At 40.2% G+C, this 27,974-nt stretch overlaps 3 protein-coding genes across 5 annotated transcripts in view; 2 read left to right on the top strand and 1 right to left on the bottom strand.

Annotated features, from left to right (window-relative positions):
- Positions 1–7,595, top strand: part of LOC148425191 (plakophilin-3-like) — a 43,848-nt gene extending 36,253 nt beyond the window's left edge. Inside the window, exon 13 of the mRNA XM_088413381.1 lies at positions 5,826–7,595. Within this exon, the coding sequence (XP_088269507.1) occupies positions 5,826–5,867 (42 nt within the window). The 3' untranslated portion in view covers positions 5,868–7,595. The remainder of the gene's footprint in view (positions 1–5,825) is intronic.
- LOC148425190 (uncharacterized) lies at positions 39–19,635 on the bottom strand. 2 transcript variants are annotated; one of them, XM_088413420.1, is made up of 3 exons: positions 19,080–19,635; positions 13,726–14,381; positions 39–2,531 (listed from the first exon to the last, which is right to left on the bottom strand). In XM_088413420.1, the coding sequence occupies exons 1-3, from the start codon at positions 19,125–19,127 to the stop codon at positions 2,336–2,338; spliced, it is 900 nt and encodes a 299-aa protein (XP_088269546.1). In that variant the 5' UTR covers positions 19,128–19,635; the 3' UTR covers positions 39–2,335. The 2 variants fall into 2 exon arrangements, with proteins under 2 accessions (XP_088269546.1, XP_088269544.1); XM_088413418.1 differs by lacking the exon at positions 19,080–19,635 and having other exon boundaries at positions 13,726–14,525.
- The window catches only part of vps35 (VPS35 retromer complex component), a 24,687-nt gene continuing 15,940 nt past the window's right edge, over positions 19,228–27,974 (top strand). The window contains exons 1-5 of one of the 2 annotated variants that reach the window (XM_088413380.1): positions 19,228–19,322; positions 22,396–22,491; positions 22,572–22,668; positions 22,741–22,864; positions 27,309–27,491. In XM_088413380.1, the coding sequence (XP_088269506.1) occupies positions 19,320–19,322; positions 22,396–22,491; positions 22,572–22,668; positions 22,741–22,864; positions 27,309–27,491 (503 nt within the window). In that variant the 5' untranslated portion in view covers positions 19,228–19,319. The remainder of the gene's footprint in view (positions 19,323–22,395; positions 22,492–22,571; positions 22,669–22,740; positions 22,865–27,308; positions 27,492–27,974) is intronic. The other variant, XM_088413379.1, reaches the window with a different exon arrangement.

Here is a 27,974-nt window from a genome sequence, read left to right as displayed (position 1 = left end):
ACTGGTGCCCATATCTTATAATCTCATAAAATGCCCATATCTCAAAAACTACTTGATGGATCTTAATGAAACTAAATAAATACACTTTATGTTGGAGGTCATAAGTTTTATTAGTTAAATTTACAAAGAAAAGTACAAATATTTGTTGTTTAAATGACAAATTTTCATAAACGTTCAATATGAGCGCCGCTTGTGACTGCACACGTCGATGGCCATCTGTCTGTCATTGGCCAGTCATTGTGCTTATGCATCTCCCTTGTGCCAAACAGTCTTTTTATGTGAATTGGAAAAGAACATCCACTAGGTGGCTGGTAATGGGTTAAGTCTGGTAGTCCGTATGGTCCTCCATATAGATACATATACAGTACAAATTGTTGGTGTCTGTTTTCCACCGTTAATTTGGGTTTCTTGTCTGGTTACATTAGTTGCTGACAGGGCAGTGGCTGTAGTCAGATCATTGTCTACTTTCTTTTTTCTCTTTTTTTGTCAGCCACTTTCCGCTCTCATTTCTGTCTGGCTCTATCAACTAAAGTCTTGCATTTAAACAACTGTTTATCATTACTGTTTTTACTCTTTTCTTTGTCCTTCAATGACACTTTCCTCAACACTTTCTCCAATCCACCACAGTCATCCACAGCCCTTGAAAAACCGTATTGGATTTTCCATTTTTCCATATACAGTGGGCCCCCGTGTTACGAACTTAATCCGTTCAGCGGCTACGCTCGTAAATCGAACTGCTCGTATGACGGGCAATCCAAACCTATGTTAATTAGTGAATGCGTGCAACGCGTGCAAAAACCTTAGGTAAAAACATCACAACTTTATACACATATTAAAAATTAGTAACATAATCTACTGTACAGTTAAATTAAATAACAAATATACAAAGGAAAAATGACATTTACCTTTGGGGCGACGTGACTTGAGCTGGGTGGAGGCTTTATTGAATTATTTTCTTGAACAAGAACTTTTCTCAAACTAGAACATATCACCGGCGATTTCCTTCTCTTTAATCCATAATAGAAGAAGCCTCTCCATTTTGTTGTCGAGCGAGGTCCGCTCCCCGGCAAGGAAAGTCTTGCCCTTAGAAGATTGCCGAGCGGTTACGGCCATACTCACGAGCAAGGTTAACTATGCGTGCGCCTACTTCGTATTTTTTGATTATCTCCTGCTTGGTTTCTATTGTCATCATCCTCTTACTTCTTCCTTTAACGCCACTTGCAATTTTAGAAGCCATGTCTAACAGATAAAGTTTGCAAAGTCTTCACAACATTCCTTCCTTCCGTTTTTCACTCATTTTCTCTCCTTCCTTCCATCCCGACCAGCTGTGCCATCAAGCTAGATAAAGGCGTTCGACCAATAGCATATTGGCATTTCTGTGATTGACGTGACGCCGGCCAATAGCATATCCGCATCTCCGTGAGTGAGACTGGGACTGTGACCTTAATCGACCAATAGCATATCGGCATCCCCGTGACTGACTCCGTCCGTGTCTGACACCGTGACTGAGACAGTGACTGTGAAATTGTAAGAGCAATAGCGTTCAGTGTTACCGTGACAAGCGTGAACATTTGATTTCGTTGATGCAGCAAAGCGAAAATAATAGTACGAACACATTCGTGAAGGCATGTCAGATTGTTCGTAAAACGAAAGGTTTGTGCATAAGAGGGGGACAAAAACGCCGCGGTCCACGCTCATAAGTCGAAAAGTTCGTAAAAGAGGGAGTTTGTAAACCGGGGGCCCACTGTACTTAGTACTTTCTATTTCTGCTAAACATACATTTTCTTTCAATTAATCAACAATGTAACAACATTCCTTTTCCCATTCCGCCTCCTTGGGCCAAGTTGCGACCTCGGAGGACTTATTTTTGTTATTCATGATTGACTATGTTTCCTTTGTTACGGGAAAAATGCTACGTGCCTGGTGTCGTGTCGGATACCGAGCTTCTACCTCGAAAGGCATACATTCCCAGGTGTTTATACTCACGGCCGTTTCACCAGTTTTAGATTTCCCGTCACTCAGGACATTCACTCCACATTCATTCCACACTCATACGTCACAGAAATGATCAGTAACTGTGCACCAGATGTTAAACTTGCTCTGTTTAAGTCAGGCCGTTCGTTTAAAATCGGATGGACTGTTCGTTTAAGGTCCAATGGACCGTTCAGTCTCGTCAGACTCAATCCGTCAAGACGTTCGTGTAATGTCCGATGGACCAGCCGTTTAAGGTCCGATGGACCGTGCCATATAAAGGCCAATGGACTGTTCAGATTGAACCTGCCAGACTCGTCAGGCTGACATTTACTGTTCGTTTAAGGTCCGATGGACCGTTCGTTTAAGGTCCGATAGACCGGGCAGACTGATCTTTTTGTTCTTGCAATCTCTCCGCTGGTCGAGTCCCTCTGGTTCGTTGGATAGTGTTTGCGTTCCTCCGGTGAGCAGTGTCGGACGTCTGGCCTCGTGGAAAGGAGGGCTTCCAGAATCCAACAGATTCCAGCGGTGCACCGATTAATTCAGTGGCCGTCGATCGTCTACCGAAGAGAAGGCGTTTTAACTATCCCGGCTCAAAGGACCATGTTAGAATGTCAGAGAAATCTCTAAAAGAAGACTAGGAAAAGCCTAGATGCTAAGCAACAAAAAGAGTAACTCAGACCGGCCAAGATTGACTTTTCTCTGCCATGGCACAGGGAAAAAGCTTGGCGAACGAACTCATGCGTTGCCGGCACTAATTCAATTCGCTCAAGCGTCCCTGCCTGGTTTTTATTCATTCAGCAAAGCATTGCAAATTACAAGGCATAACAAAAAGAGCCCGTCGGATCCCACCAACAGCTGGGCCAAGGTCCCAGCTCACACTTTCCTGCGTCAACAGCTTTATTGAAGGACTGGGGCGAGATGAACTAGGACTGCATAGATGGATAGCAATGCACACTATTCTAGACAAAAAATAAGCACATAATGATAACAACCTAAAATATGATTCCCCTCACACCATCCTGGTGATTTAAGTATGCATAAGCAGCCCTTTTCTTGAAATTTATGGTGCCAAGTCCTAATTTGTTTTGTAGTTGGTGCCTTTGCAAAATTTGCGAAGAAGGTACGCTGCACTGTCTTCGGTCACTCAGACCGAGCATACTCTAACACACAAAATGCCTTTTCGTTTGAAGTGAATAGCATTTCTTAACCTGAAAAGAGAGAACTGCCAAACGTTACACACAAAAAACATGAAACGTTTCTACACTAGCTGTGAAAATTTGAGGTAATTCCAACGAAAATTGTCAAAATTATTGGCCTACGAAATGGGGGTCAAACATTTTGCAACAACCTGTTGATCTAAATTCTGGCTAGTGTTTGAGTTGTTTTGCCTCCCTCTTTTTGGCGTTTTTGAGTAATTGATCAAACCAGTCCACAATGAAAATCTCTCGCGTTGACAGTCCGTGGTGATAAAAAGGTTGGGGACCCCTGTTTTATTGTACAGTAGGCCCAGTGTCGTGGGAGCTTTCTTTTTTGTTCTCCTCATAAGTAAAGACCCGATCCAAGAATGTTCACGGTCTTTTTTTTTTTTTTTTAGCTTTGCTTTGTGTGGGGGTAGTCAGCAGTGCCCTCAGACTGTAGCTCCAAAAGAGGCGCTGGCAATAAAAGTGAGCTATGGCTCGCTCCTATGAAGGGCCAAACCCAATGAGAAATAGAACACAAAGCGGCAGCGTGGACCTCCCATGAGATGGCTGCAAGAGGCCTGCGAGGTGATGTGGTAGTGTAAGGTGTCATAGCAAAAACCTAGTAATATTTTACACAGTACAAATGACGGTAAGGCGAATTACAATGCATTGTAATATATAGCTCAAAAAACGCTCCTCAGCGCTTTAAATTTATAATATTATTTGAAGCCGTTTATAACATGCAGCTCATGTTGTTGCCGAGAGAGGGTGCTGGTTTATTGTTGCTATGCAGAGAACTTAATTTAGGTCGTTTTTGTAGGTTTTTATTTTACATTTCCTGCGATGTAGGCATAATTTACAAGTCCAAAGGAGCAATAATATTTATTTTGAGCATTTGAGTTTAGTTTATGGTCATTCCATTTGGTGAGAGTAATGTAAAAGGAATGAAATAGTAGTGTAATGCCTTGCATGTTCAAATACAGAAATATTATAATACAACTACTTACTTTGGACCCCCAGTGACGTCCCTGCCTTATGTTTTTTTCACCTTACAACGTGGCGGGCAACATTTTTTTGTCCCCTCTTTATGCCATTTCTTTCGCCTTACGACACATCCAACTGTTGGTCACCGTCACGGGATCATGAAGATGCTGGTCTGCTTTTGGTCAGCGCACGGGTCACAAAGATTCTTCCCTAAAGACTTGATCTCGTTTGAGAGTGCTTTCAATATGGTATTTATTGTGCATTGTAGTGTTTAATTCAAACTTTAATTAGTTATCCATGGGTCCCAAGATTGCTAGTGATGTTAAAGAGAGAAGTAAGAAGATGACTTATATGGAAACGAAGCTGGAGATAATCAGGAAATACAAAGAAGGCTAAGATTGCCTAGGCTAGGCTACCCTCACTAGAGAATATGGCCATAACAAGCTTGTCACGTCACTCAAAGATAATTAAATCCTTTCCATATTTTTTATTTATGATGTTACACGCATTAGCTATTTAGCATAGGTCTGAATTGCCTGCCATACGGCGAATTTGCATTAACATCCTATTCGCGGAACAGATTAATCATAAATCATGCATTTCATACATAAATAATGCATTTCATACATTTAAAATGTGTGTCGAGTTTAGTGCCATCTAGTAGTGAAGTATAAGAATGTGTGCACTGCGGCGTCTAAGAAGAGAGCACACCTGCCAAGCCTGCTTGCACAGCAAAAAATTCTTCTCGTTGTGTTATCTGTTGCAGAGACATGGTGGCCAAATGAGTGAAGGACGTTTTCATTGTAGTTATAGTTCTTTCTTTTTAGATGTGATTTCTGTTTTGTTTTGTTTTTTTTTGTTTTTTTTTACTTTGTTCACAAATGTTTTCCAATGTTAAGTTCACAGTTTATTCATTAGTTTTTCTTAATTTGAACCTTGTTGTATATCCCTGAAGATGTGTCCATAAAGTGTTTGTGTGTTTCTATGTGTTTATGCTTGCATGTCCAGATGTAGCTCACAGGTGTGCGCACTTTTGACGTACGGCCAGGCAGCCGGTCTACTATGGGGCGAACGGCCCGCTACTTCCTCTCCAGGTTTAGTTTTTATTTGGGGAGCGCTGCAACAAAAAGATCTTTGATTGTTTGTTCAGGAATGAGCTACCTTTTTTTTTTCCGGGAAATGTAATTCCACAGCCAAGCTCAACTTTGACCGTCATCACACGTGTATGTTGTACCCTCACTGCAAATATTTCTATTAGGCTTCATTTCATAACATGTTTCTGATTTTTGGGATGTGGACTTGCCCAATGCAAAGGCCGCCTTAGGCTTTCAAGAAAAGCTTTTAATAAAAAATTGGCTTTCAAGACAGGCATAGCTTGAATGAAATGAAGTTGGTCTTTGGAGCCTTTTTTTAGGCTTTCAAATTAGCTTCTGTCTTGAAAGAATTTGTTTTGCATCTTTTGGTAAGGTCTTAAGCAAAGGTCAGGGTTGAAACAAGGGTGAGGCTTCCAAATCGGGATTTGTTTTACGTCCCCGAATTCAGCTTTTAATCAAAAGAGTTTTTGTTTCAAATGAAGCTTTTGGGGTTTCAATTGAGGGTGTCAAAGTTTTAAAAGCGGTCACAGTGTTGGCTACTCCTAATCAAATGGAGTTTCTATCTGAGTCTGTTTGTTTTTCTGTCTTTCAGAAAGGATTCGCACGTCGAGACTTTGCTGACGCCACCATCTAAAGGCCAAACGACGACAGGAAGTGAACTAATCTAAGCTAATCTTCCTAACATGACTCAAAGCAGAAGAGGAAACGATGACGGTCTAATCAAATTGCTTCCTGGTTTCTGTGACAGCGCTCACTAATCACTAAAATGTGTAACATCTCCCTACTAAAAAAAAAATGACAAAGCACACACAAGAAAGTCTATTCTAAAATGAAAGAATAATTTTGACTGTGCCACGGACAGCAACCCCCCCCGTTGTGCAGCGGGAAATCCCGCCCCTAACCGTAACCCTAACCCCGCCCCCGGGTCCGCTGTATAAATTTACGGCATTGACTGTGCCACGGACTAAATTTAAGGCATTAACTGGGCCGCGGTGAGCAAAAGGTTGGGAAACACTGCCTTATGTTATCAACACCTTCCGGTTAATGCATTACTTGGCGAGGTTACGCTAATGATTTGATGTACCTACCACTAAACATATGTGCTAATTGTTTGGATTGATTCTCACTATTTTTACTGTCATAAAATTTGTTGCATTACTAGTTAGTGTTCCAGTATGCGTGTAGTTCTCTTAAGCGAATGTGTCATTTTACATGACAGATGACAGAAAGATGACGCTTCACGGCCCTCTCCCTCCAAGCGGGGGCCCTCTTATCTCACGTCAAAGATCGGAGTGCCGCAGTCCACAATTAGAAAGATGGTGCTGAGGGAATTTGGCGCTTAAGTGAATCTAGAAAGGTTTGACGGCATGCTGTCCGTCCCCCGCAGAACCTTCAATTCCCAAGCAATCATATTTTTTTGTTTGTTTATTCACTGCTCTCTGTTTGTCGACTAAACACACACACGCACTATCACCACCGCCAAAGCATACCTGCCGTCCCTTTCGTCATCAGTATGTGCTTCCTTTCAATCGGTTGAAAATTGCCAGAAACGGCAGAATTATCATGCATACAAATTCAACTTTATAATAAAAAAAAAAAGAAAAAAGCATTTTCACATGCATGAAATTACTTGTATGAAATAGACATGTCTGAAATAACCGCCCATGATTGCCTTCTACAACAGCAATAATAATGAGGGGGGAAAATAAAAGAAGGGTGCTCATAGATTTGGAGTATGCTATTTGTGGACGGTCCCTAAAAAGTCAAACATTGAACAGCTTGCCAACTTTTCTCCCTTTGTGGGTTTTGTAGTAATGAATGTTGTTGTGTGACAAACCACACATTTTGCTGGTCAGGGGTCAGTTCACATGACTTAAGTCTCAGTCCCTCTGATGAGGGGCTGAACTAACGCCAATGCTCGGCTAGTCCGTCAAAACATGATTTCCATATTTACTGAAGCTGAACCGTTTGAGACTTTTTGCCACGTTTACCTCTGGGATGTTTTACAAAATGCCACTGTTGAAATACGGTTGTTGATTTCTGACCCCTTAAGCGGTTGCCAAGCAACGGAAACAATAGGTGACAAGATCATAGTGACAGGCGTATGCATTTGACATCAATTTGATGATTTATGGCCCCGCACCATCGTGGCTCACATAACACTTTTGCTTGTCTGTGAATAAATGGAGTTAGGTGGTCACCATTGCAGCCAACAAATTCATGAAATGTATGTTGGATTTTACGAGATGGGGCTGATGCAAGTGATATGAAAGTTGAAACTGGAAAACATTTGTTGCAAATGTAAACATTTCATTTGGCAGTGAATGAAACTCATTAAACGTGCTGACATTTTACAAGCTTACCCTGAGGCATGTTTTTTTTTTTTTTTTTTTAACATCAAGTAGAATAATTTATGGGCCCATGGAGGCAGTCATCATGGTGACTGATGCAAGTGTATCATATGACTCATGTGCAGTGGTGTAGTGGTCCCTTGAGAAGTGGGTATACTCTAAATTTCACCCTTTTATTAAGTAGTAAAAAAAAAAAAAAGGACAGTTTTGGAACAAGTGACATATAAGACAATTCTAACCAAAATCCTTTCTACTATTACAAAATTATCATGACTTAATTCGGAGCAGTTTGTGCTTACAGTATTACTGGTCACACAAGCACAACGGATGAATGTAAAATGTATTCATCAAGAGGCAAACATATTCAGTTTTTGTTAGACATATTTTGGAATTCTTCAATTTGTTTTGCACTCCACAGGACTCGCTATTCATTATACATAACAAAACATAACAATAATACATAACAAAACAGAAACCAAATATGATGCATCTCCCTGTCTGTCCCACACACACCACTATGATCACCACAGGCATCAGCAAGAAATGGCCCCCATTAATCATTAACAATCTGCTTCACCATGTAGCAATATTTTCAGCAAGATGAAACAAACAGGAAATTAATGAATGAAATACCTAATTTCTCAAATACAAGACGCACCTGCACAGTATATAAGACACACCCTTAATTTTGCGGTCAAATTTTTGTATTTTCAATATTGCTGTGTATAAGATGCTTGGGAAACTTTGTAAAAACTACAGCTAAACAGAATATCATCTTTTGTAAACTCTATATTTTCTTGTGTTCATATCCTAAAGTTATATATTTGTTTCGCGTTAAGTTAAGGGTATTTCATATTTCCGATATTGTGAGCGGAGAGTGAACGCCTCGCCAGTGTTGAATGTGTTAGAAGCTACCCGAAGTTGAGTAGCATCCATGTTTCACCAAGGTTATGATTGTGAGTAGAATAACTTTGGAATGGAATGGAGTAACTTTTCGTGTGCTCTCACCCGTGCACTCTTATTATCTGGAGATTTTAGAACTTATATATCCTCTAGTTCGGGGGTCGGCAACCCGCGGCTCTCGAGCCGCATGCGGCTCTTTAGCGCCGTCCTAGTGGCTCCCTGGAGCTTTTTCAAAAATGTTTGAACATGGAAAAAGATGGGGGAGAGAAATATTTTTTATTGTTTTAATACGGTTTCTGTAGGAGGAAAAACATGAAAAACATTCTTAACATTTTCCAATGCTGTAAAAATGTGTAGAATAAATATTACATTTCAACATTTCTGTCAACGAAGAATTACGTCATAGCCTGCGACACGCATTTCTATTTGCAGGGCGGGATGCTAGGCAAGTGGCCGTTGTAAACAAACCGGCGGCCATGAGCCATGGGCCAAAAGGAAAAAGAGAAAAATAACTGAGGAGAACAGAGGATTCAACGTTTCTTGGACCGAATCATTTGCATTTGTTGCCAATGCGGAAGGATTGTCTGAATGTTTGCTCTGTAGCGAGAAGTTGTCAAATAACAAAAAGAGCAAGGTGGGAAGGCATTTTTAGGGAAGGCATGCTACATTTGCAGCCGAGTACCCAGTTGGACGCGAGAGAAAATGTGCAATTGCATTACTTAGCTTCCAGTCCTATGTCAAGATTAAAGTTACATCTTACATGCTTGATGTTGAGAGGCTGACCAGTGACATCCGAAAACAGAAGTCACATTAAATGGGTAAGAACACAATCCTGTCATATAGGCACATATTTAGTAACAAAGTGCCTGTTTTTATAAAATGATATCTAATTTTTATCAGGATATGTTTGGAATGGCACTTAGGGGTATTGTTGTGTTTTGTTGCTCAGGTCCGAGGATGGCTGCGTTGGTTACCTGTCAAAAGAGCTTTTGCTGATGTCGCTGTTTTAGTCTTAGCTGGAGAGACAAACGATATTTTTCTTTTTCTATTTTACCACCACCCGTCGTACCTGTGTTTGGTGTTTTTTTTTTTCATTTTTGAGGACTGTTTCCATTCTTCGTTAGCTAGTGATTCGCCGGTTCTCTGAACAGCTCCTAGCTCCATTCGTCCTCGTTCTCGTGCAGCTCTGCTAGCGTAAGTATTTGCTCGGCTGTACTAAGGTAAGCAAGGCTTCGTGCCCCTCCACCGTATCAGTCACTTGCAATACCTGCATTATTCTCAAGGAGAAGCTTTCTCTCCTCGAGGGCCGTGTCCGTCAGCTAGAGCAGAGTAGTTTGATAATCGTAGATCAGACGGACACATAGTGACAGTGCGGGTCGTAGCCTACCCGCTAGTCCGGCTAGCTTTGGCCCTAAGAAGCCTGCTAGCCGCGGTGAGCCTGTTCAGACGCATAATCGTTTTAGCCCTCTTGCTAGGCGCACTCCATCTCAGTCTATTGGCTCCCGCACATTAGTTATAGGGGACTCCGTCACTCGTTACATTAAGCTTAAAACGCCAGCCACCATAATGTGTATTCCTGGGGCCAGAGCACCTGACATTGAAGCTAATCTTAGAGAGCTGACACGCAAGAGGCCTAGAAACCAGTTTAGTGCAAACAACACTAGTTACTTGGACATAGTGATACATGTCTGGTCCAACGATACTAGAATGAGGCAGTCTGAGATTACAAAGAAGAACATAGCTAGGACTTGTAATCTAGCTAGAAAGATAAGTCGTCATCGAGTTATTGTCTCTGGCCCTCTGCCTGCGAAAGGCATTGATGAGAGCTTTAGCAGATTATTCTCGCTTAATCGGTGGATGGCTAGTTTCCGTAGAGAGCAGGGTTTCCAGTTTGTAGATAATTGGCCCTCTTTCTGGGGCCGGCCCGACCTACTAAAGATGGATGGCCTTCACCCTAACTGGGAAGGTACCATCACTCTTTCTAGAAACATAGATTACTGTTTGAGCTGTCCGCGGCACGATCAACGCCTTAAATTTAGACTGCGGAGCGTTTTTGTCCACTTTTTTTTTTTTAATCGCGCGAGGAAAGGGCAGGGGAGTAGAGCGAGCTTGCTGTCCACGGTAAGGAAGAGTACTACATGAGTACGCTGCCAGGCGCTAAACCGCACAAGCACACAGATTGGATAATTTCCCACGGAACACCTGACAATATCTCGCGGCATGGTTGAAAAACACTGCCCTAGTGATAATCAACACCACCTCAGCAGAAATCTTAAGGAAAATAGCCTTGGCTTGGTCTCTGTGAACGTGGCTAAAACCAAATGAATTCTTATCATCAAATGAGGCACCACCCCCAAACTTTGTGGGCTCACACATTGCCCGTCCTTGTAAAAAAGGGGGAGGTGTTGCCCTAATTTCAGCACTAATCACACCTTCAAGACATTTGAGGCTCTCGTTATGCGATCGAGCTCCTCACCACAATGTGGTCGTTATTTATCGTTCTCCCAGTCCATACTCTGGATTCTTAGATGAATTCCCTGAACTTATGGTTGACTTAATAACTTACACAGATAATATATTAATTACAGGTGACTTCAATATTCATATGAACTCCCCATTGGAGCCACTTACTGTAGCATTTCAAGCAATATTCGATGCATTTGGTTTTACACAAATAATAAAAGCAGCGACACACCGGAATGGTAATATCTTAGTTAATCTGTTGCCTAACTGCCTCAAATGTCACAATTTTGCCATATACCAACGCTATGTCTGATCATTATCTTATAACATTTGAAGTCCAAGCTCAGTGTGGTCTTATTGCCCAGAACCAAGGCTTTAAGAGCCTTGATATTAACTCATCAACCACTGCTGTACTTTCTGAATTACCGCCTTCCGCAACAGCTGCCTTTCCGTCTTTCACTGGTTCAGTCGATAAACTCACGAACTATTTTAATTCGGTTCTTTTAAATTCCCTACACTCTATTGTGCCGTTGAAACTTAAAACTCGTCCGAAGCGGCACACTCTGTGGTTTACAAATGAAAAGCGTACGTTTAAATTGTTAAGTAGACAACTTGAGCGTAAATGGCAAACAACTAAACTCGAGGTTTTCTGTCAGGCCTGGTGCGATAGCTTGCTGAAATATAAAGAGGCTCTTAGATTAGCAAACACAAATTACTTTTCCAAAATGATTAGTCTTAATAAAAACAACCCAAAATATTTATTTGATATGGTAGCACACCTAACGCAACAGCAGCAAATTAATCATAGTTCTCTCCATTCGGCACACGATTTAATGCAATTCTTTACTCAGCGAATTCATCTAATAAGGGACAAAATAAAAAAGGAAGCGCCACTTACCCCCTCAGCTGTGATTGTTGATGCTAGTTCGGACAATCAGGTTCAAGAAAGTCTGGTTACCCTGTCCCAGTTTGATTTAGTATCCCTGGAGTGTCTTACACACCTGGTTAATGCAGCAAAGCTGACGTCCTGCATGCTCGCTTCCAGGCAAACTCGTTAAAGACTAATTCCCGGTCTTAGGGTCATCTGTTTTGAATATTATCAATCTGTCACTCTCCTCTGGCATTGTACCTGAAGCTTTCAAGACGGCCGTCATTCAACCATTACTTAAGAAACCTCACCTAGATCCTGAAAATCTCTTTAACTATAGGCCAGTGTCACACCTTCCGTTCATTGCCAAAATTCTTGAGAAAGTTGTCGCACAACAGCTTAGCAATTTTATGATAGATAACAATTTGAACTCCTTCAGTCAGGCTTTAGGGCCAACCCCTCAACTGAGACAGCCCTTGTAAAAGTGACGAATGATCTTCTCTTAGCCATGGATTCCAACATCTCATCAATATTATTATTGCTTGACCTTAGTGCCGCATTTGACACTATTGATCATCATATTCTTATAGAACGTCTTAAATCGTGTGTTTATATCTCGGGATCAGCACTTTCTTGGTTCAGATCTTACATCCTGGGAAGGACGCATAGTGTCTCTTTTGGTAATGCGATCTCTGAATCTTTGTTCGTCTCATTTGGTGTCCCGCAGGGGTCAGTACTTGGTCCCTTACTGTTCAACATCTACACGATTCCTCTTGGCGATATTATATGTAAACATGCTATTAGTTTTCATTGCTATGCTGGTGATATCCAACTGTATATGCCTTTAGAAATAACAGATCCGTGCAAGAGCAGTAAACTGGAGGCCTGCCTGAGATTAAACAATGGATGTCTTCCAATTTTCTGCTTCTTAACCCTAGTAAAACAGAGATGTTAATTATTGGCCCTGCTCATCATCGGCACTTGATTAAGAATACCACGTTGAACCTGGAAAACAGTACTATTACCTAAAGTAGTTCTGCAAAAAATCTCGGCGTGATATTTGACTCAACTCTCTCCTTTCGGATGCATATTAATAACATGACAAGAACGACGTTTTTTCACCTTCGCAATATAGCTAAATTTCACCCTATTTTTTCTCCTAGCGTTGCAGAAACATTAATTCATGCATTTGTTACGCCGCGCCTAGACTATTGTAACGTTTTATTTTGTGGACTTCTCATGTCCTGCATCAAAAGCCTGCAGTCTGTACAGAATGCAGCAGCGAGACTATTGACAAGGACAAGAAAGTTCGATCATATTACTCCGATTCTAGCTGACCTGCATTGGCTTCCAATACACATGAGATGTGATTTTAAGGTGCTGTTAATTACTTATAAAATTTTACACGGTTTAGCTCCTTTCAATCTCGTCGACTTAGCATCACCAGATGTTTCGTCCCGACAACTTCGGTCACAAAATGCCGGTTTGCTATCGACACCACGGGCTAAAATGAAGTCCACGGGATCAAGGGCATTTTCCATTCGCGCGCCAGTCGTATGGAATGCCCTACCTATGGAAGTTCGCGCAGCCATCTCAGTAGAAATCTTTAAATCCCGACTAAAAACACATTTATACTCAAAAGCATTTCGTTAATTGGGCCTGTCTGCAGCTTTCTTCTTTTTTTCTGCCCCCTCTTCCGGTTCGGAGAGGGGGCTGGCTAGATGGTGATGGGTGACTTGACTGCCTCCATTTGGCCCTGCGCTGATCGACCAACGCGGGTTAGGAGATCGGCCGTCTGCGGTCCACTTGGCTGGAATGTGGGATTTTTCCTGCCCAATGACTTTGCCTGTTGTTAAGTCCATTGCACTATATAGCACAATATGTTTTCTGTAATCTTTTTTGTTTACCTGTACTTGTCTGAAATGAAAAAGTTATTCAGCTGGTTGACTCTCCTCCTATCTCCTTCTATGGCAGCACCCCGCTTTGTGCTGCAGCCGGTGATAGTCTTCATTCCATCCCACACCTCCTTTATGCTGTTGTTCTGCAGCTTCCGCTCCAATTTCCTCCTGTACTGCTCCTTCGCCTCCCGGAGCTGGACTCTGAGCTCCCTCTGCACCCGCTTTAGCTCCTGCTGATCACCGTCTTTAAAGGCCCTCTTCTTCTGGTTCAGAAGGCCTTTGATGTCGCTCGTGATCCAGGGCTTATTGTTAGCATAGCAGCGAACAGTTCTTACAGGAACAACAGTGTCCATGCAGAAGTTGATGTAGTCTGTAGTGCAGTTTGCCACCTCCTCAATGTCTCCCCCATGTGACCCCTGCAGTACATCCCAGTCTGTAGATTCAAAGCAGTCTCTCAGAGCCTGCTCTGCCTCAGTAGACCACTTCCTGAATGAGCGTGTGGTTGCTGGTAGCCTCCTCACTTTTGGTTTGTAGTGGGGCTGAAGCAGAATGAGGTTATGGTCTGCTTTCCCCAGTGCAGGCAGTGGAGTAGCACTGTATGCATCCTTAATGTTTGCATACAGCAGGTCAATGGTCCTATTTCCCCTGGTGTTACAGTCCACATACTGGAAGAAAGCAGGTAATGTTTTGTCCAGAGTCACATGTATCTTGTGTACTTTATTTCTCATATTTTATATCTCGACTTGAGGATACTGCTGGTAATGTGAATTTCCCTACGGGGATGAATAAAGTATCTATCTATCTATCTATCTATCTATCTATCTATCTATCTATCTATCTATCTATCTATCTATCTATCTATCTATTTAATTTCATCAAAGCAAAGAAACACAATTCCTTCATATTGAAATGAAGTTAAACTTGAGGTGGCATCGGACAACAAAGTAGTCATGTGGTGCATCATTACCAACAGGATGCACTGCAGTAAAAATAAACATTTAATAATGAAGGTTCATTATGTATTTGTAGTTAATAGTAGGGTAATATAGCTACTATAGAGACATACAACATATGTTGACTTCATTAAAAGGCTTATATAAGGCTTTTCAATTTAATTTTTTGCGGCTCCAGATATATTTGTTTTCTGTTTTTTTTTGTTTGTTTTTTGTTTGTTTTTTTTATTGTCCAATATGGCTCTTTCAACATTTTGGCTTGCTGACCCTTGCTTGAATGCGGCCGATGAAAAAATGCACATCTCTGCGTCTGAACTCGGTTTATGTGGCAGACAGCTCGATCTTCCTCATCGCCAAAGAAAAGATGCTGTGATATTCCTGAAAGGTGCGCATCGGAGACTGTGTATACGCAATGCTTAGTCTCAACAAAGTGGGTATACGCCGTATAGCCCCGTATACCACTGCAGTCAAACCGTCACACTTTCGCGAAAAATACGTCAAATTATGCCGCACCTCACATTTTATTTACAAGGCATTACGGTAAAGGGCCGTCAACGAGAGGCGCTCGTCACTTTCAAAGTAAAAGATGTTCGCTTTGCCTACATTGACGTGAAAACGTCGGGTTAACAATGTCGTAACGCAACATATTGATTTATGAAAAAAAACGTCAACAATAATTTCAATCTTGGGACGAAATAAATGAAAGACTTTCAAATGATTAATTTTGTTTGTTTTTTATTATTAAAAAGGATCCTCATGGTATCACATTAGACAAATGCTGGAGAAGCCTTACTAAGTACAGGTCTCCCGGAAATTCTGTCTCCTCTCAATCTGGTCTTAAAAGTAAAAAAAATGAAGTTCCCTGAAACATCAATACTTCACTGTCATGAGAACTGATTTTATTTATGTATTTTCTTTAGCTATGGTAATACCAAACTAGTCCTAGAAGACACTCCACAACCCCAGGGACCCCCCAAACTGGATCCCTTCAAATGTGGCATTTCAAAACGAGTGACTCCTGAAAATAAATACATTGACAGTCGAATGTGTCATTTTCAGGGGTCACTCATTTTGAAATGTCACATCAGATTTTGATGAGACACGATTGGGGGAGCCCTAGGGTGCTCCAGTATCCCCTCCGATCAGGTTTGATGTTATGATAGTTCAAAAATGTTTTTTAATGATCTTTTAAATTACATAGGTCTCAAACTCCAGTCCTCGACGGCCGTAAATCTGCATGTTTTCCATACTGTTCTTTTAAACAAACCTGATTCAAATTATTTGTGATGTTACGATCGCTAAAGAATTTTTGTTAATGACTTTTTTAAAATATGCGATAAAATGACAGTACAATGTGTAATTTTCAGGTGTCATTCATTTTGAAATGCCGCATCAGATGAGACATGATGTGGGGACCCCTGGGGGGCTCTAGTATCTCCAGGAACAGGTGGGGTGTTGCAATAGCTAAATATTTTTTTTTTTAATGATTTTTTAAATATGTAATAAATTGATAGTTGAATGAGGCATTTTCAGGAGTCACTAATTTTGAAATGCCACATTACATTTTGATGGGATCCAGTTTGAGGGACCGCTGGGGTTGTGTAGTGTCTTTCAGGACAAGTTTGGGATTACGATAGCTAAAGAAAATAAATAAATAAAATTGGGTCCCATAACAGTGAAGTATTGATGTTTCAGGAAACTTCTTTTTTTTTTTTTTTTACCTTTAAGACCATATTGTGAGGAGCCGGGAGACCTGTACTTAGAACGCTTCTCCAGGATTCGTCTAATGTTGTGATACCAGTGGGATCCATTTTAAAAATAAAATACAAACAAAAATAAACGTCTACTTGAATTTGAATTCGCAATATGCCTATTTGAAACTGTTTAATTTATTTCGTCCCAAGATTGAAATCATCATTTACGTTTTACTCATAAGTCGATAAATTGCGTTACAACAGGCACATTCGTTAATGTCATTTTTAAACACAACATGTTCACATCCATGTCGCAAAGCGGACATCTTTTACTTTGAAAGTGACGAGCGCCTCTCGTTGACGGTCCTTTACCGTAATACCAAGTAAATAAAATGTGAGGTGCGGCTTAATTTGACTTCCTTTTCGCGAGAGTGGGACGGTTTGACCGCAGTGGGGTACGAGGCTATACGGCGTATACCCACTTTGTTTAGACGAAGCATTGTGTATACAGAGACCCCGATGCGCACCTTTCAGGAATATCCAACATCACAGCATCTTTTCTTTGGTGATGAGGAAGATCGATCTGTCTGCCACATGAACCGAGTTTAGACGCAGAGATGTGAGGCATCACCTTGACGGCCCTTTACCGTAATGCCTTGTAAATAAAATGTGAAGTGCTTGACCGCAGTGAAAATACTCACGTGGCTAAGTGGCAACTCAGAGTAACAACTCGGAGAATTTGCAAATATATACAATATATAGAAACTGAAAACTCTGAACGCGAAAAGCGTACAATTTTGTATTGTAGTCAATGGAGTTCGTGCGACCACTAAATAGATGATGGATATTTAGAACAGGTGCGCAGCTGGTGGTACAGCCCCTCACTCTGACAGGCTCATCCTGTAATAAGATAGAGTCCCACCAGGGGGAGACATAACAGATCATGACACTATCTAGAGAAGTGCTTCTCAATTATATTTTGCCAAGTCAAAACATTAGGACTTTCAATATGCCACGCTGCCGTCCCTTCTAAATACTTGCAAACGGGAACTCGAAAGGTACACCCAATAGGTGTCATATTTAGCCTATGTCAGGCTCAATTGCTGTCATTACAAATTGCAAATATTGTCAGTTTTGGACATAATGTACAGCCCATGTTTAAACACCCTGATTTTTGCTTGAATCATTTTAATGGCACCCGATTTTTTATCATGCATTTCACCTAATTTTTGCATGAATCCTTTCAACGGCAACTCACAAACGGGGTGCAAAAAAATTTTTTGTGTTGACAACCCAAAACCACTGGGTAACGCTCGCAGTCAAGTTATGACATTTGCAGGCTTTTCAATTACTTTGTTGATTGGGTTAGCCTGGACTCCTACAATGCAAAAGTCTTCAAAAGTCATACAGTAACACACTCATTACAGTGGACCCCAGGTTTACGACGTCCCTGCCTTACGTTTATTTCACCTTACAATGTGGATGGACCGCAACGTTTTTTGTCCCCTATTTTTTTGGTCTCCTATTACGCCATTCTTTTTCGCTTTACCACATTACAAAAACTTCTCTTCGCAAACATGGTAGTCAGTGTGCGTGCGTGTCTACTCAGGGCAACACGTTCATTCGTCACTACACACACCACTGCTGACATCACTACAATGCTGGTTTGCTATTGGTTGGCGTCACGACTCCCTAAGATCGTGGTCAACTATTGATCGGCGTCATGGGTCACTAAGATGCTGGTCTGCTAGCTTTTGGTCGCCGCACCAGGTCACAAAGATGGCTACCTAAAGACTTTATTTTGTGTGAGAGTGCTTTCAATATTATATTTATTGTGCATTTTAGTGCTTAATTCAAACTTGAATTGGTTAACCATGGGTCCCAAGATTGCTAGTGATGTTAAAGAGAGAAGTAAGAAGATGATTAGTATGGAAACGAAGCTGGAGATAATCAAGAAATACGAAGAAGGCTAAATTAGCCAAGGCTAGGCTAGCCTCACTAGGGAATAGGGCTATAACATGCTCGTCACGATACTTTGAAAGTAAACAAATGCTTTATTTTATAATTATTATGTAATTTAATTGTAAACATGTATATTGTATATAAGTAGCACTATTTTGCTAACAATTTTTAATATGTGAATACAATTTTGATGTTTTTACCTGGGGTTTTATGGGCATTAGCTAATTAACATAGGTTTGGATTGCCCGACCATACTGCGAATTTGCGTTGCAATCTCAAACGCAGAACGGATTAATCTAGTAACACGGGGGTCCACTATACTTTGGTTAAGCCACGTATGTAAAATGTTTCTCCTTGCAAAATTATTATTACTTTGTTTTATACAATTTTGTACGAACGTTTGTCATAAAAACAGAATTTCGTAAAAACCCACAAAAATACTCACGAAATACTGAGCTAAAAAGGCAGCCCAAACAGGGGTTAAATATAAGCGTATTCAAATGTAGGAATAGGCCACATTTGTAATTATATGAAAAAAGGTGAACGTTTAAGTCGATGCCGATTTTTTAAATAAAATTTCTAAACATAGTGTCAGTCACAACCATATAGAATTGTTGGTTTATAGAATAAACCACCGGTTACATAAATGGACAACGTAAAACCAAAAAACACTTTCATGTGGACATTGTTAGACGGGGGGAAAAAATACATGTTGACGTTAGTGGAGGATATAAAGGCATTTAAAAGTACCTACTGGTCTGCTTGGATCATGAAGCACTTCAGTGCGGAGCTGTTTCTTCATGTTTGCACCCCAGGTCGGCAATAGGCTTTTTGGGGGGATTTATTTCTGCAAATCAGGTGAGCGTCCAACAACCAGCCTTCTTCCTTCTCGTGACGTCACTTTGCACCGGTGCAGGAAGTCCTTGCACGCCTCACTTAGTCACATGACAGGCAGGCAGAGCCGTTGGACTTCTCCGACGCCCAGCTTGAAATCATGGTAAGTGCTCATATCTCGACACGTTGGGATGCACTGCCTCTGAATTCGGCTATTTGGGGAACATGTACTTGCAGTCCATCGAAAAATCCACAACGAGCATTTTAACACCGCTTGCGGCCTGAACGCTTTGGTCATCCAAAAATGGAGGCTAAGCTAAGCGAGGCTACGCTAACAGCGACGTCCAGCTAAAGGCTACATTAAAGTAGACAACCCGTTCGCTTTAAAGGCAAGATGTCAAACTTTAATGCCCACTGCGCTCTTTAATCGCAATAGCACCCGCGGGGAACGAGCCAAGCGTGATATTTGTTGTTATCTGGGCCAGTGACGCCCGTTAGCTAAAGCTAGCATAGCAAAACCCAGCCTTGCTGCTGTCAAGTCAGAGGCAAATAGCTTCCGATAAAGCATCCTTCTTGCTTCAATGTCATTAATCGTGTTGATTCGGCCTTGATGTTTCACAGTAAAGTAGTTGCTCAAGAAAACAATCGCTAAGAATAACAACGTCACCTATACTTACTAAACCGCGTCCAATAGTTTGATGTGTCACTCGCAGTTATTAGAGTTTAGAGGTAGGTGTGAACGCGTTAACAATTTCCCATGAAACAAGGCCTTTTTGAAAGCTCTCTGCTGTCTTTGTTTTTTTTATTTTTTTTTCCAAATATACGCTCCGCGGGCCGCAAAGAGGTTAAACCCGGCCAGCGAGATGTTTTGCAAATCATCCTAACTCCTGAGCCATTTGCGCTAGCAACGTCATTCCAACAGATTTTGAAATCACAGAAGCAGAGCTTTGAGTTGATAACCCACAACATTACGGTGGCTGGCACCTTCCAAGTGTTGTCGTAGTGGAGAGAGAGGCTGGATACATCTTTATCTTTTCTAAAATATGTATTTTATGAATGAAAAAATTGGAAAAATTATAAATGAACATTTTCGTTAATTTCTTGAAAATGTAAGTAAAAATTCTATTTGGGAAATACAGGGGACCAAACTTGAAGTTACTCTACTAAATTTATCTTTATTTTATTTTTTTTGGCTTTTTCAACAATAGAGTGACAATTTACCCCCATTTTTCGAAATGAATCAGTACGGTTTTAAATTATACAATCATGATTTTACCTGTCTGCCCTGTCTGAGAATATTTTCCACCATGGGGCCCCTTGACTAAAATGACATCGCTAATATAGATTGTTAGGAATCTTTCAAAGTAGTAAAAAAAATCTAAACATGCCATGAATGAGAGCGATGAAGTGTTGTAAAACTCAATCTGTTTTAAGTACAAAGCTCCACGCAAACAAAATTTTCTTATCTATTCAAATTCCTGCATGTCATGCTACATAAACTTCCCCTTTCTCAGATGTGCTGGTTCTTCATCTTTTGACACGCAGTAGCACCCCCCAAAAAATCTTGGTAGTGACAAACAAAGGCGCTTTATTGCCTTTATTATCTTAGTACCTTTAATTTTGTTTTAAAATAACATTGCTTCAGAATTCAATGAAACAGTGCAGACGGGAGACACACAAGACCTAAAAAAAAAACTAAAGTTGAGTGGGGGATATATATTTTCCAACTAAAAGAGTAAATTAATTGAGAAAAAGGTCAATTTTACAAAATTCATTCTTTGTCAAGAAATTATTTGCTGTTTTTTTTAAATCGATTTCTAAATCTTAATTTTTAATTGTAATTTTTAGGGTAAGATAATTTGAGATGGAAATCATTCATCTTCAACCTTTTTATCTCAGTATTTCGTGAATATTTTTGAGGGTTTTGACGAAATTCTGTTTTTACGACTAACGTTCGCACAAAATTATATTAAATAAAAAATAATAATAATTTTGCAAGGGGAAACATTTTTCAGGCGTGGCTAAACCAAAGTACAGTGGGCCCCAGTGTTACGAGATTAATCCGTTCTGCGGTTGGAATTGTAAGACGAATTCACTGAATGGCAGGCAATTCAAACCTATGTTAAATAGCTAATGCGTTTAGAACCCCAGGAAAAAACATCAAAATTGTACATACATATTAAAAATTGGTACCAAAAGAGTATAGTATGTGCTACGTATATCTAATATACACATATAGAATCGGAAAACATCATAAATGAAAAATATAAAAAGGAGTTATATACTTTTGAGTGACGCTTGTTATGCCCATATTCTCTAGTGAGGGTAGCCCAGGCTAGGCTAGCTTAGCCTTCTTTGTATTTCTTGATTATCTCAAGCTTCGTTTCCATATAAATCATCTTCTTACTTCTTTTAAACATCACTAGCAATCTTGGGACCCATGGCTAACCCTTTCAACTTTGAATTAAATAGTAAAATATACTATAAATATGGTTTTGTAAACACTCACGACAGAACAAAGCTTTACCATTCCACCATTTTAAAATGAGTGAGGCCGACCAAAAGCAGACCAGCATCTTCGTCAGGAGACGCCGACCAAAAGCACAGCACAGCATTGGAGTGAGGCGTTGCATGGAGGCAGTTAGACCGCAACAGAAAATAAGTGCAATTACCTAAAAATGCCTGCAGATGGAGACAAAATAACACATACAGCCAACCCCCTTAGGGTCAGGACAGTTGTTTTTGTCGCAAAGCGTGGAAAATACCTCAAAGAGGGGACAAAAAAATCAGTATTCCACATCGCAACATGAAGAAAACGTAAGCCAGGGACACTGTAACCCGGGGGTCCTCTGGACAGCAAACTGTGATAGCAGCCAAAATGGCAGTCCTCTGTGATGGATTAAACTGCTTCATTCTTATTCCCTGAATGCAAGGATAAACAATGCAGTCTTGCGATAGTATCCAAAATGGCAGTCCTCTGCGATGGATTAAACTGCTTTATTCTTATTCCCTGAATGCAAGGATAAACAATGCATTCTTGAAATGAGTGGGGGCACATGCAGTACATTCTTGCCAGGAATTATTTGGGCTTTTGGCTCCTATTTAAAGTCCTGCTCATAATTAGCCTGTCCATGGCACACTACAGACATTTTGCAAATTGTTAAATAGCTTTGGTCATTCCAAAAGTCAAAGGGAGAAATCATAAATCCCCCTCCATAACCCCCCCTTCCTTTCAGCCAACTACACAGTCTCCTCAGGATGAGCAGGAGAAGCTTCTGGACGAAGCTGTGCAGGCCGTCAAGGTCCAATCCTTCCAGATGAAACGATGCCTGGTAGGACCATTTCAACATGCTGTTCTCTGGCGTGTCTTTTCCTCACTCACAAGATTGTTGTGTTGCTTTGTTGTTGCAAGGACAAGAACAAGCTGATGGACGCCCTGAAACACGCCTCCAACATGCTGGGAGAACTGCGGACCTCCATGCTGTCTCCCAAAAGCTACTACGAGCTCTGTATCCTCCAATGAACATTGCACGCAAGTCAGCTTCAAGGTGTTGTGGCTCCCTGACCGGTGGCACGCCAAGACATGGCCATCTCAGACGAGCTGCACTACCTGGAGGTCTACCTCACTGACGAGTTCGCTAAAGGCCGCAAGGTGGCCGACCTGTACGAGCTGGTTCAGTACGCCGGCAACATCATTCCCAGGCTGTGAGTAGTGCCGGGAAAATTCCCAAGCGGCTTGTAAAGCCGGCAAAGTAATCGTGTGCCAAATATTACAAGTTAAAATCCCAAATAGTACCCATAGTGTAGATGAAAATTGAAACAACTGAAACAACCCATTGGTGAAAATCAAACAGATATTAAAAAAGGGTCTTTTAAAAATATAGAAAATAAAACCAAATTATTGAATGAAAAATATACATTTGAAAAATATTTACAGAAAAAAACATAGAAAAAAATTGTTGGATAAAATAAATGTTAGACAAACAGATGTAAACATTAGAAAACAGATATTAAAAAGTGTATTAAAACCAATGTAAGAAATACAGCAATCCTACAGAAGAATATAAAAAAGTGCAAAGAATATACAATTTTAGATTCATTTTTAAAAGTCTATTATTGTATGAAAAATAGACATTTGAAAAATAATTATAATTGTAGAAAAAATACAAAAATACTAGACAATTAATTGTTGGACGATATGCAACACATTTGCAAATGTTAGGAAAAAACAGTGGGAAAATATTATTTATTAGTAAAATAAGTGAAGTAAAGTAGACCTCCAGTTTACAACCTCCCCGTTTTATGTTTTTTTCACCTAACAACCAAGTCCGCAACGTTTTTTTTGTCCTCTTTACGCCATTTTGTTCGCCTTTTGATACCTTAAACATGGCAGTCAGTGTACGTGTTGTGACTGCGAGTCACTTCACGTTCATTTGTCAAGACAAGTGTCACCGATTACATCACTACAATGCTGGTCTGCTATTGGTCGGCGTCAACTCCCTAAGATGCTGGTCAGCGTCCCGGAAACACTAAGATGCCGGTCTGTTATTGGTCAGCATCACTCGTTCCAAAATGGCAAAATCTTAAAGGTTTGTTCCCATGTGAGTGCTTAAAAAAATGTATTTAGAGAACATTTTATTGCTTAATTCAAATTTGAATTGGTTAGTCATCAGTCCAAATATTGCTAGTGATTTTAAAGAGAGAAGTAAGAAGATGATTTGTGTAGAGGCAACGCGAGTGAGACCGACCAATAGCAGACCACCATCCCCGTCAGGAGACACCAACCAATAGCAGACCAGAATTGTTGTGCCGAGTTGCAAGGAAGCAAGTGTGACAGCAACTGAAAATAAGTGTAACTACAGCTGCAAGCAGCTATAACGGGCCCTCGCAGACCTGAGCTCCTTGAAGTATGACGTTCGAGGTATGAACATATTTGGGTATGAATGTATTTGTGCATATGCAGGCGAATTGTAGAAGTCATGTTTTAGAAAAGGTCAAATTTTTATTAGCATTTGTTCAACGGGCGCAACTAATTGGAATCGCAAAATCGGTAAAATATTATTTTCTGCCACAAGGTGATTCGAGCACTCAGATGGAATATGTTTGTTGATGTCTGTAGGAAATGACTTTCATTCAACGTGTGAAGTCATGACAAGATGAGATCATCTGGGTCAAAGTACATCAGCATTTACTGTTACGATAAATGGTCATAATGAGCACTGCTGTATAGGCCACGGCCATTATCAAAACATCATAATATTTGGTGGAGGAAATAACACGTGTGTGAAGGCCTGTCTGAAAAGAATTCAGTGGTATTACTTTGACAGGCTCAACAAGGTACATATAAATGAAAATGTAATTTTTTGCTGCCACCAGGTGACGCCTGCACTACGAGGGGAAAAAAAGTGTGTTTAGCATTGTCCTCCCATGAAATGAAATTTAGAGAAGATCATCTTGGTCCAATTACATTAAGTTTTACCGGTCTGGCCAGACATGGGTGTAAAGCAGGGGTGGGCAATTCCAGGCCTCGGGGGCCGGTGTCCTGCATGTTTTCCTGTTTTCTCTATCAAACACACCTGATTCAAACGATTAGGATTATTCTCAAGCTCCAGCAGAGCTTGTTGATGAGCTAATGGTTTAAATCAGGTGTGTTAGGGAGAGAAAACTGGAAAACATGCAGGACACCGGCCCTCGAGGGCTGGAGTTGCCCACCCCTGGTGTAAAGGCTACACCCAAATTTGAAAAAACATAAAACTTGAGATTCTTAATGTTCCCTCTCATATCATTCTCCTGACTAATTTTCTGTGAATTTACTGAAACCAGCATAGCACAGAACATGAATGTGTAAAAAATTTGTTGCTCATGGCAAAGGAAATTTGACTTTGAAACACGTATTTTGAAGCCCCGCCCCCATCGTATATGTTAGCCGATCTTGGTGAATTTTTGCCCAGGTGTACCCCTATGTCAGATAATGAAGCACGCCAAATTTGAAGTTGATCGGGTCAACATCGGGATTTCGGTACCGAAAAATGTACAAAAATGGGCCGAATGTTCATTTCAAAAGTTGATAACTCTCATTCTGTACATTTTGATACGTGGCGCTCTGTAATGTTTTAGGTCTTGAGGTCCTATATATACGTAGAAAATTTAGTAGCTTGAGGTCAAAACGGGTTGGAACTAGCTGCTGTTTTAGGATCATCTGGGCTCAATTACAGCAAGTTTTGCTGATTTGGACAAGCTCTGACTTTGAAGTGGTATACAGACCACCACCATTATCACAAAGTCATAAAATTTGGCAACCTAATAATATCTAGAGCTGCAAGCAGCTATAACGGTCCCTCGCAGACCTGAGCACGTTGAAGTATGAACAGTTCGAGGTATGAACGTATTTGGGTCTGAATGTATTTGTGCATATGCAGGCCAACTGTAGAAGTCAAATGTTTTCGAAAAGGTCAAATTTTCATTCGCATAATATTGCCTGCCAAAAGGTGATTCTAGCAGTACGATGGATATATGTTTGTTGATGTCTGTTGGAAATGACTTTCATTCAACGTGTGACAAGATGAGATCATCTGGGTCAAACTGAAGCAGCATTTACTGTTACGATAAATCGTAGTAAAGAGCACTGCTGTATAGGCCAAGACCATTATCTAAACATAATATTTTGTGGAGGAAATTAGGCGTGTCTGAAGGCCTGTCTGAAAAAAAATCAGTGATATTACTTTGACAGGCTCAACAAGGTACATATGTATGAAAATATAACTTTTTGCTGCCACCAGGTGGCGCCCGCAGTACGAGGAAAAAAAGTGTGTTTAGCATTGTACTTCCATGAAATGACATTTAGAGCAGATCATCTTGGTTCAATTACATTAAGTTTTACCGGTCTGGCCAGACATCGGACTTTGAAGCGGTGTAAAGGCCACACCCAAATTTGAAAAAACATTAAACTTGAGATTCTTAATGTTGACTAGTTAATTTTCTGTAAAGTTTCAGATTTTTTGAAGCTTGCACATTGGAGTTATTAGGGTTTTTGTTGCTCATGGCGAAAGAAATTTGACTTTGAAACAAGTATTTTGAAGTCCCGCCACCATCATATATGTTAGCCGATCTTGACGAAATTTTGCCCAGGTGTGCCCCTATGTCAGATAATAAAGCAGGCCAAATGTGAAGTTGATCGGGTCAAGGGTTTTGGTACGAGCAGCAGTCGCTGCTCAGGCCCTAGTAATAATAATAATATGGAGAAGAACAATAGGGACCTCGCAGCGGTCGCTGCTCGGGCCCTAATAATAATAATAATAATATGGAGAAGAACAATAGGGACCTCGCAGCGGTCGCTGCTCGGGCCCTAATAATAATAATAATAATCCTGATAAGAACAATAGGGACCTCGCAGCGGTCGCTGCTCGGGTCCTAATTACCGAAAAATGCCTGTAGATGGAGAGGAAACAACACAAACACTGCCAAGCCTCGAGGGTCATGAAAGTTGTTTTTGTCGCCATGAAGAGGGGATGAAAAAACTCAGTATTCCAGGTTGCAACATGAAAATAACGTAAGCCAGGGACGCTGTAACACGGCGTTCACAGTGTATACAATTTTGATGTTTTTACCTGTTTTACACAAATTAGCTAATTAACATAGGTTTGGATTGCCCGCCATACTGCGAATTCGCGTTACGATCCCAACACTGAACTGATTAATCTCGTAAACTGGAGGCCCAATGTATGGGGGAAAAAATACGTATTAAGGGTTAATAAATATTAGGCTAACAACGTTAGACAAACAAATGTAAAAATTAGATAACAGATATTAAAAAGCATATTTTAAAACTAATTTAAGAAATACAGCAATTCTAGAGAAGAATATTAAAAAGGGAGCAATTTAGGATTAATTTTACACAACTATTAAAGCAAAAGGTCAAAAATAGTATCAAATTATTGTATGAAAAATAGACATTTGAAAAGTAATTATAACTGTAGATAAAAACTACAAAATTACTAGACAGACAATGAATTTTTGGACAAAATACAACACATTAGAAAATGTTAGAAAAAAACAGGAAAATCCTTGTGATTTTAACACAATTATAACATAATATATAATAATATATGGTAAGTTATAGTGTCTGACGTGTGTTTTTGTGTGTGCGTAGCTACTTGCTGATCACGGTGGGCGTGGTGTACGTGCGCTCGTTCCCGCAGTCACGCAAAGATATATTGAAGGACCTGGTGGAAATGTGCCGCGGCGTGCAGCATCCGCTCAGGGGCCTTTTCCTCAGGAACTACCTGCTGCAGTGCACCCGTAACATCCTGCCCGACGACGGCGAGCATGTTGAGTAAGCTCTGCCCCTCTCCATCAGCCATTGTCTAATTCAATAGATCCTTTGGAGCGGCGGCGGCATCTTTTTTTTTTTTTTTTTTTTTTTATGTAATCACTTGATTTAAAAAAAAAAAAAAATTCTTTAGTTGGCCCATCTTGGGCTGACTTTGAAAGTGCCATAATGTTATCAGATATAAATATATTTTTACTTTCAACCCCCAGCCCAGTTCAGTGGCATCATCTCCATGCATCCATAGATAATTTTTTTTGGGATTTCATATATATATATATATATATATATATATATATGTATATGTATATATATGTATGTATATGTATATATATGTGTATATATATATATATATATGTATATATATATGTATATATATATATGTATATATATGTATATATATATATATATATATATATATATGTATATATATGTATATATATATATATATATATATATATGTATATATATATATATATATATATATAT

This window comes from Hippichthys cyanospilos, chromosome 4 (genome assembly GCF_059441005.1).
Source record: "Hippichthys cyanospilos isolate Australia breed blue-spotted pipefish chromosome 4, RoL_Hcya_1.0, whole genome shotgun sequence".
NCBI lineage: Eukaryota > Metazoa > Chordata > Actinopteri > Syngnathiformes > Syngnathidae > Hippichthys > Hippichthys cyanospilos.
Note: the sequence above shows the minus strand (reverse complement) of the source record. Positions and strands in the feature narration are given on the sequence as shown.

Bases quoted from the DNA above. Each gene is read 5' to 3' on its own strand.
- LOC148425190 (XM_088413418.1), bottom strand. From the start codon at position 14,444: ATGAGAAATAAAGTACACAAGATACATGTGACTCTGGACAAAACATTA. The intron at 2,532-13,725 runs GTAAACAAAAAA...TCTCTTCGGTAG, and splicing joins TTCATTTCAGACAAGTACAG to ACGATCGACGGCCACTGAAT.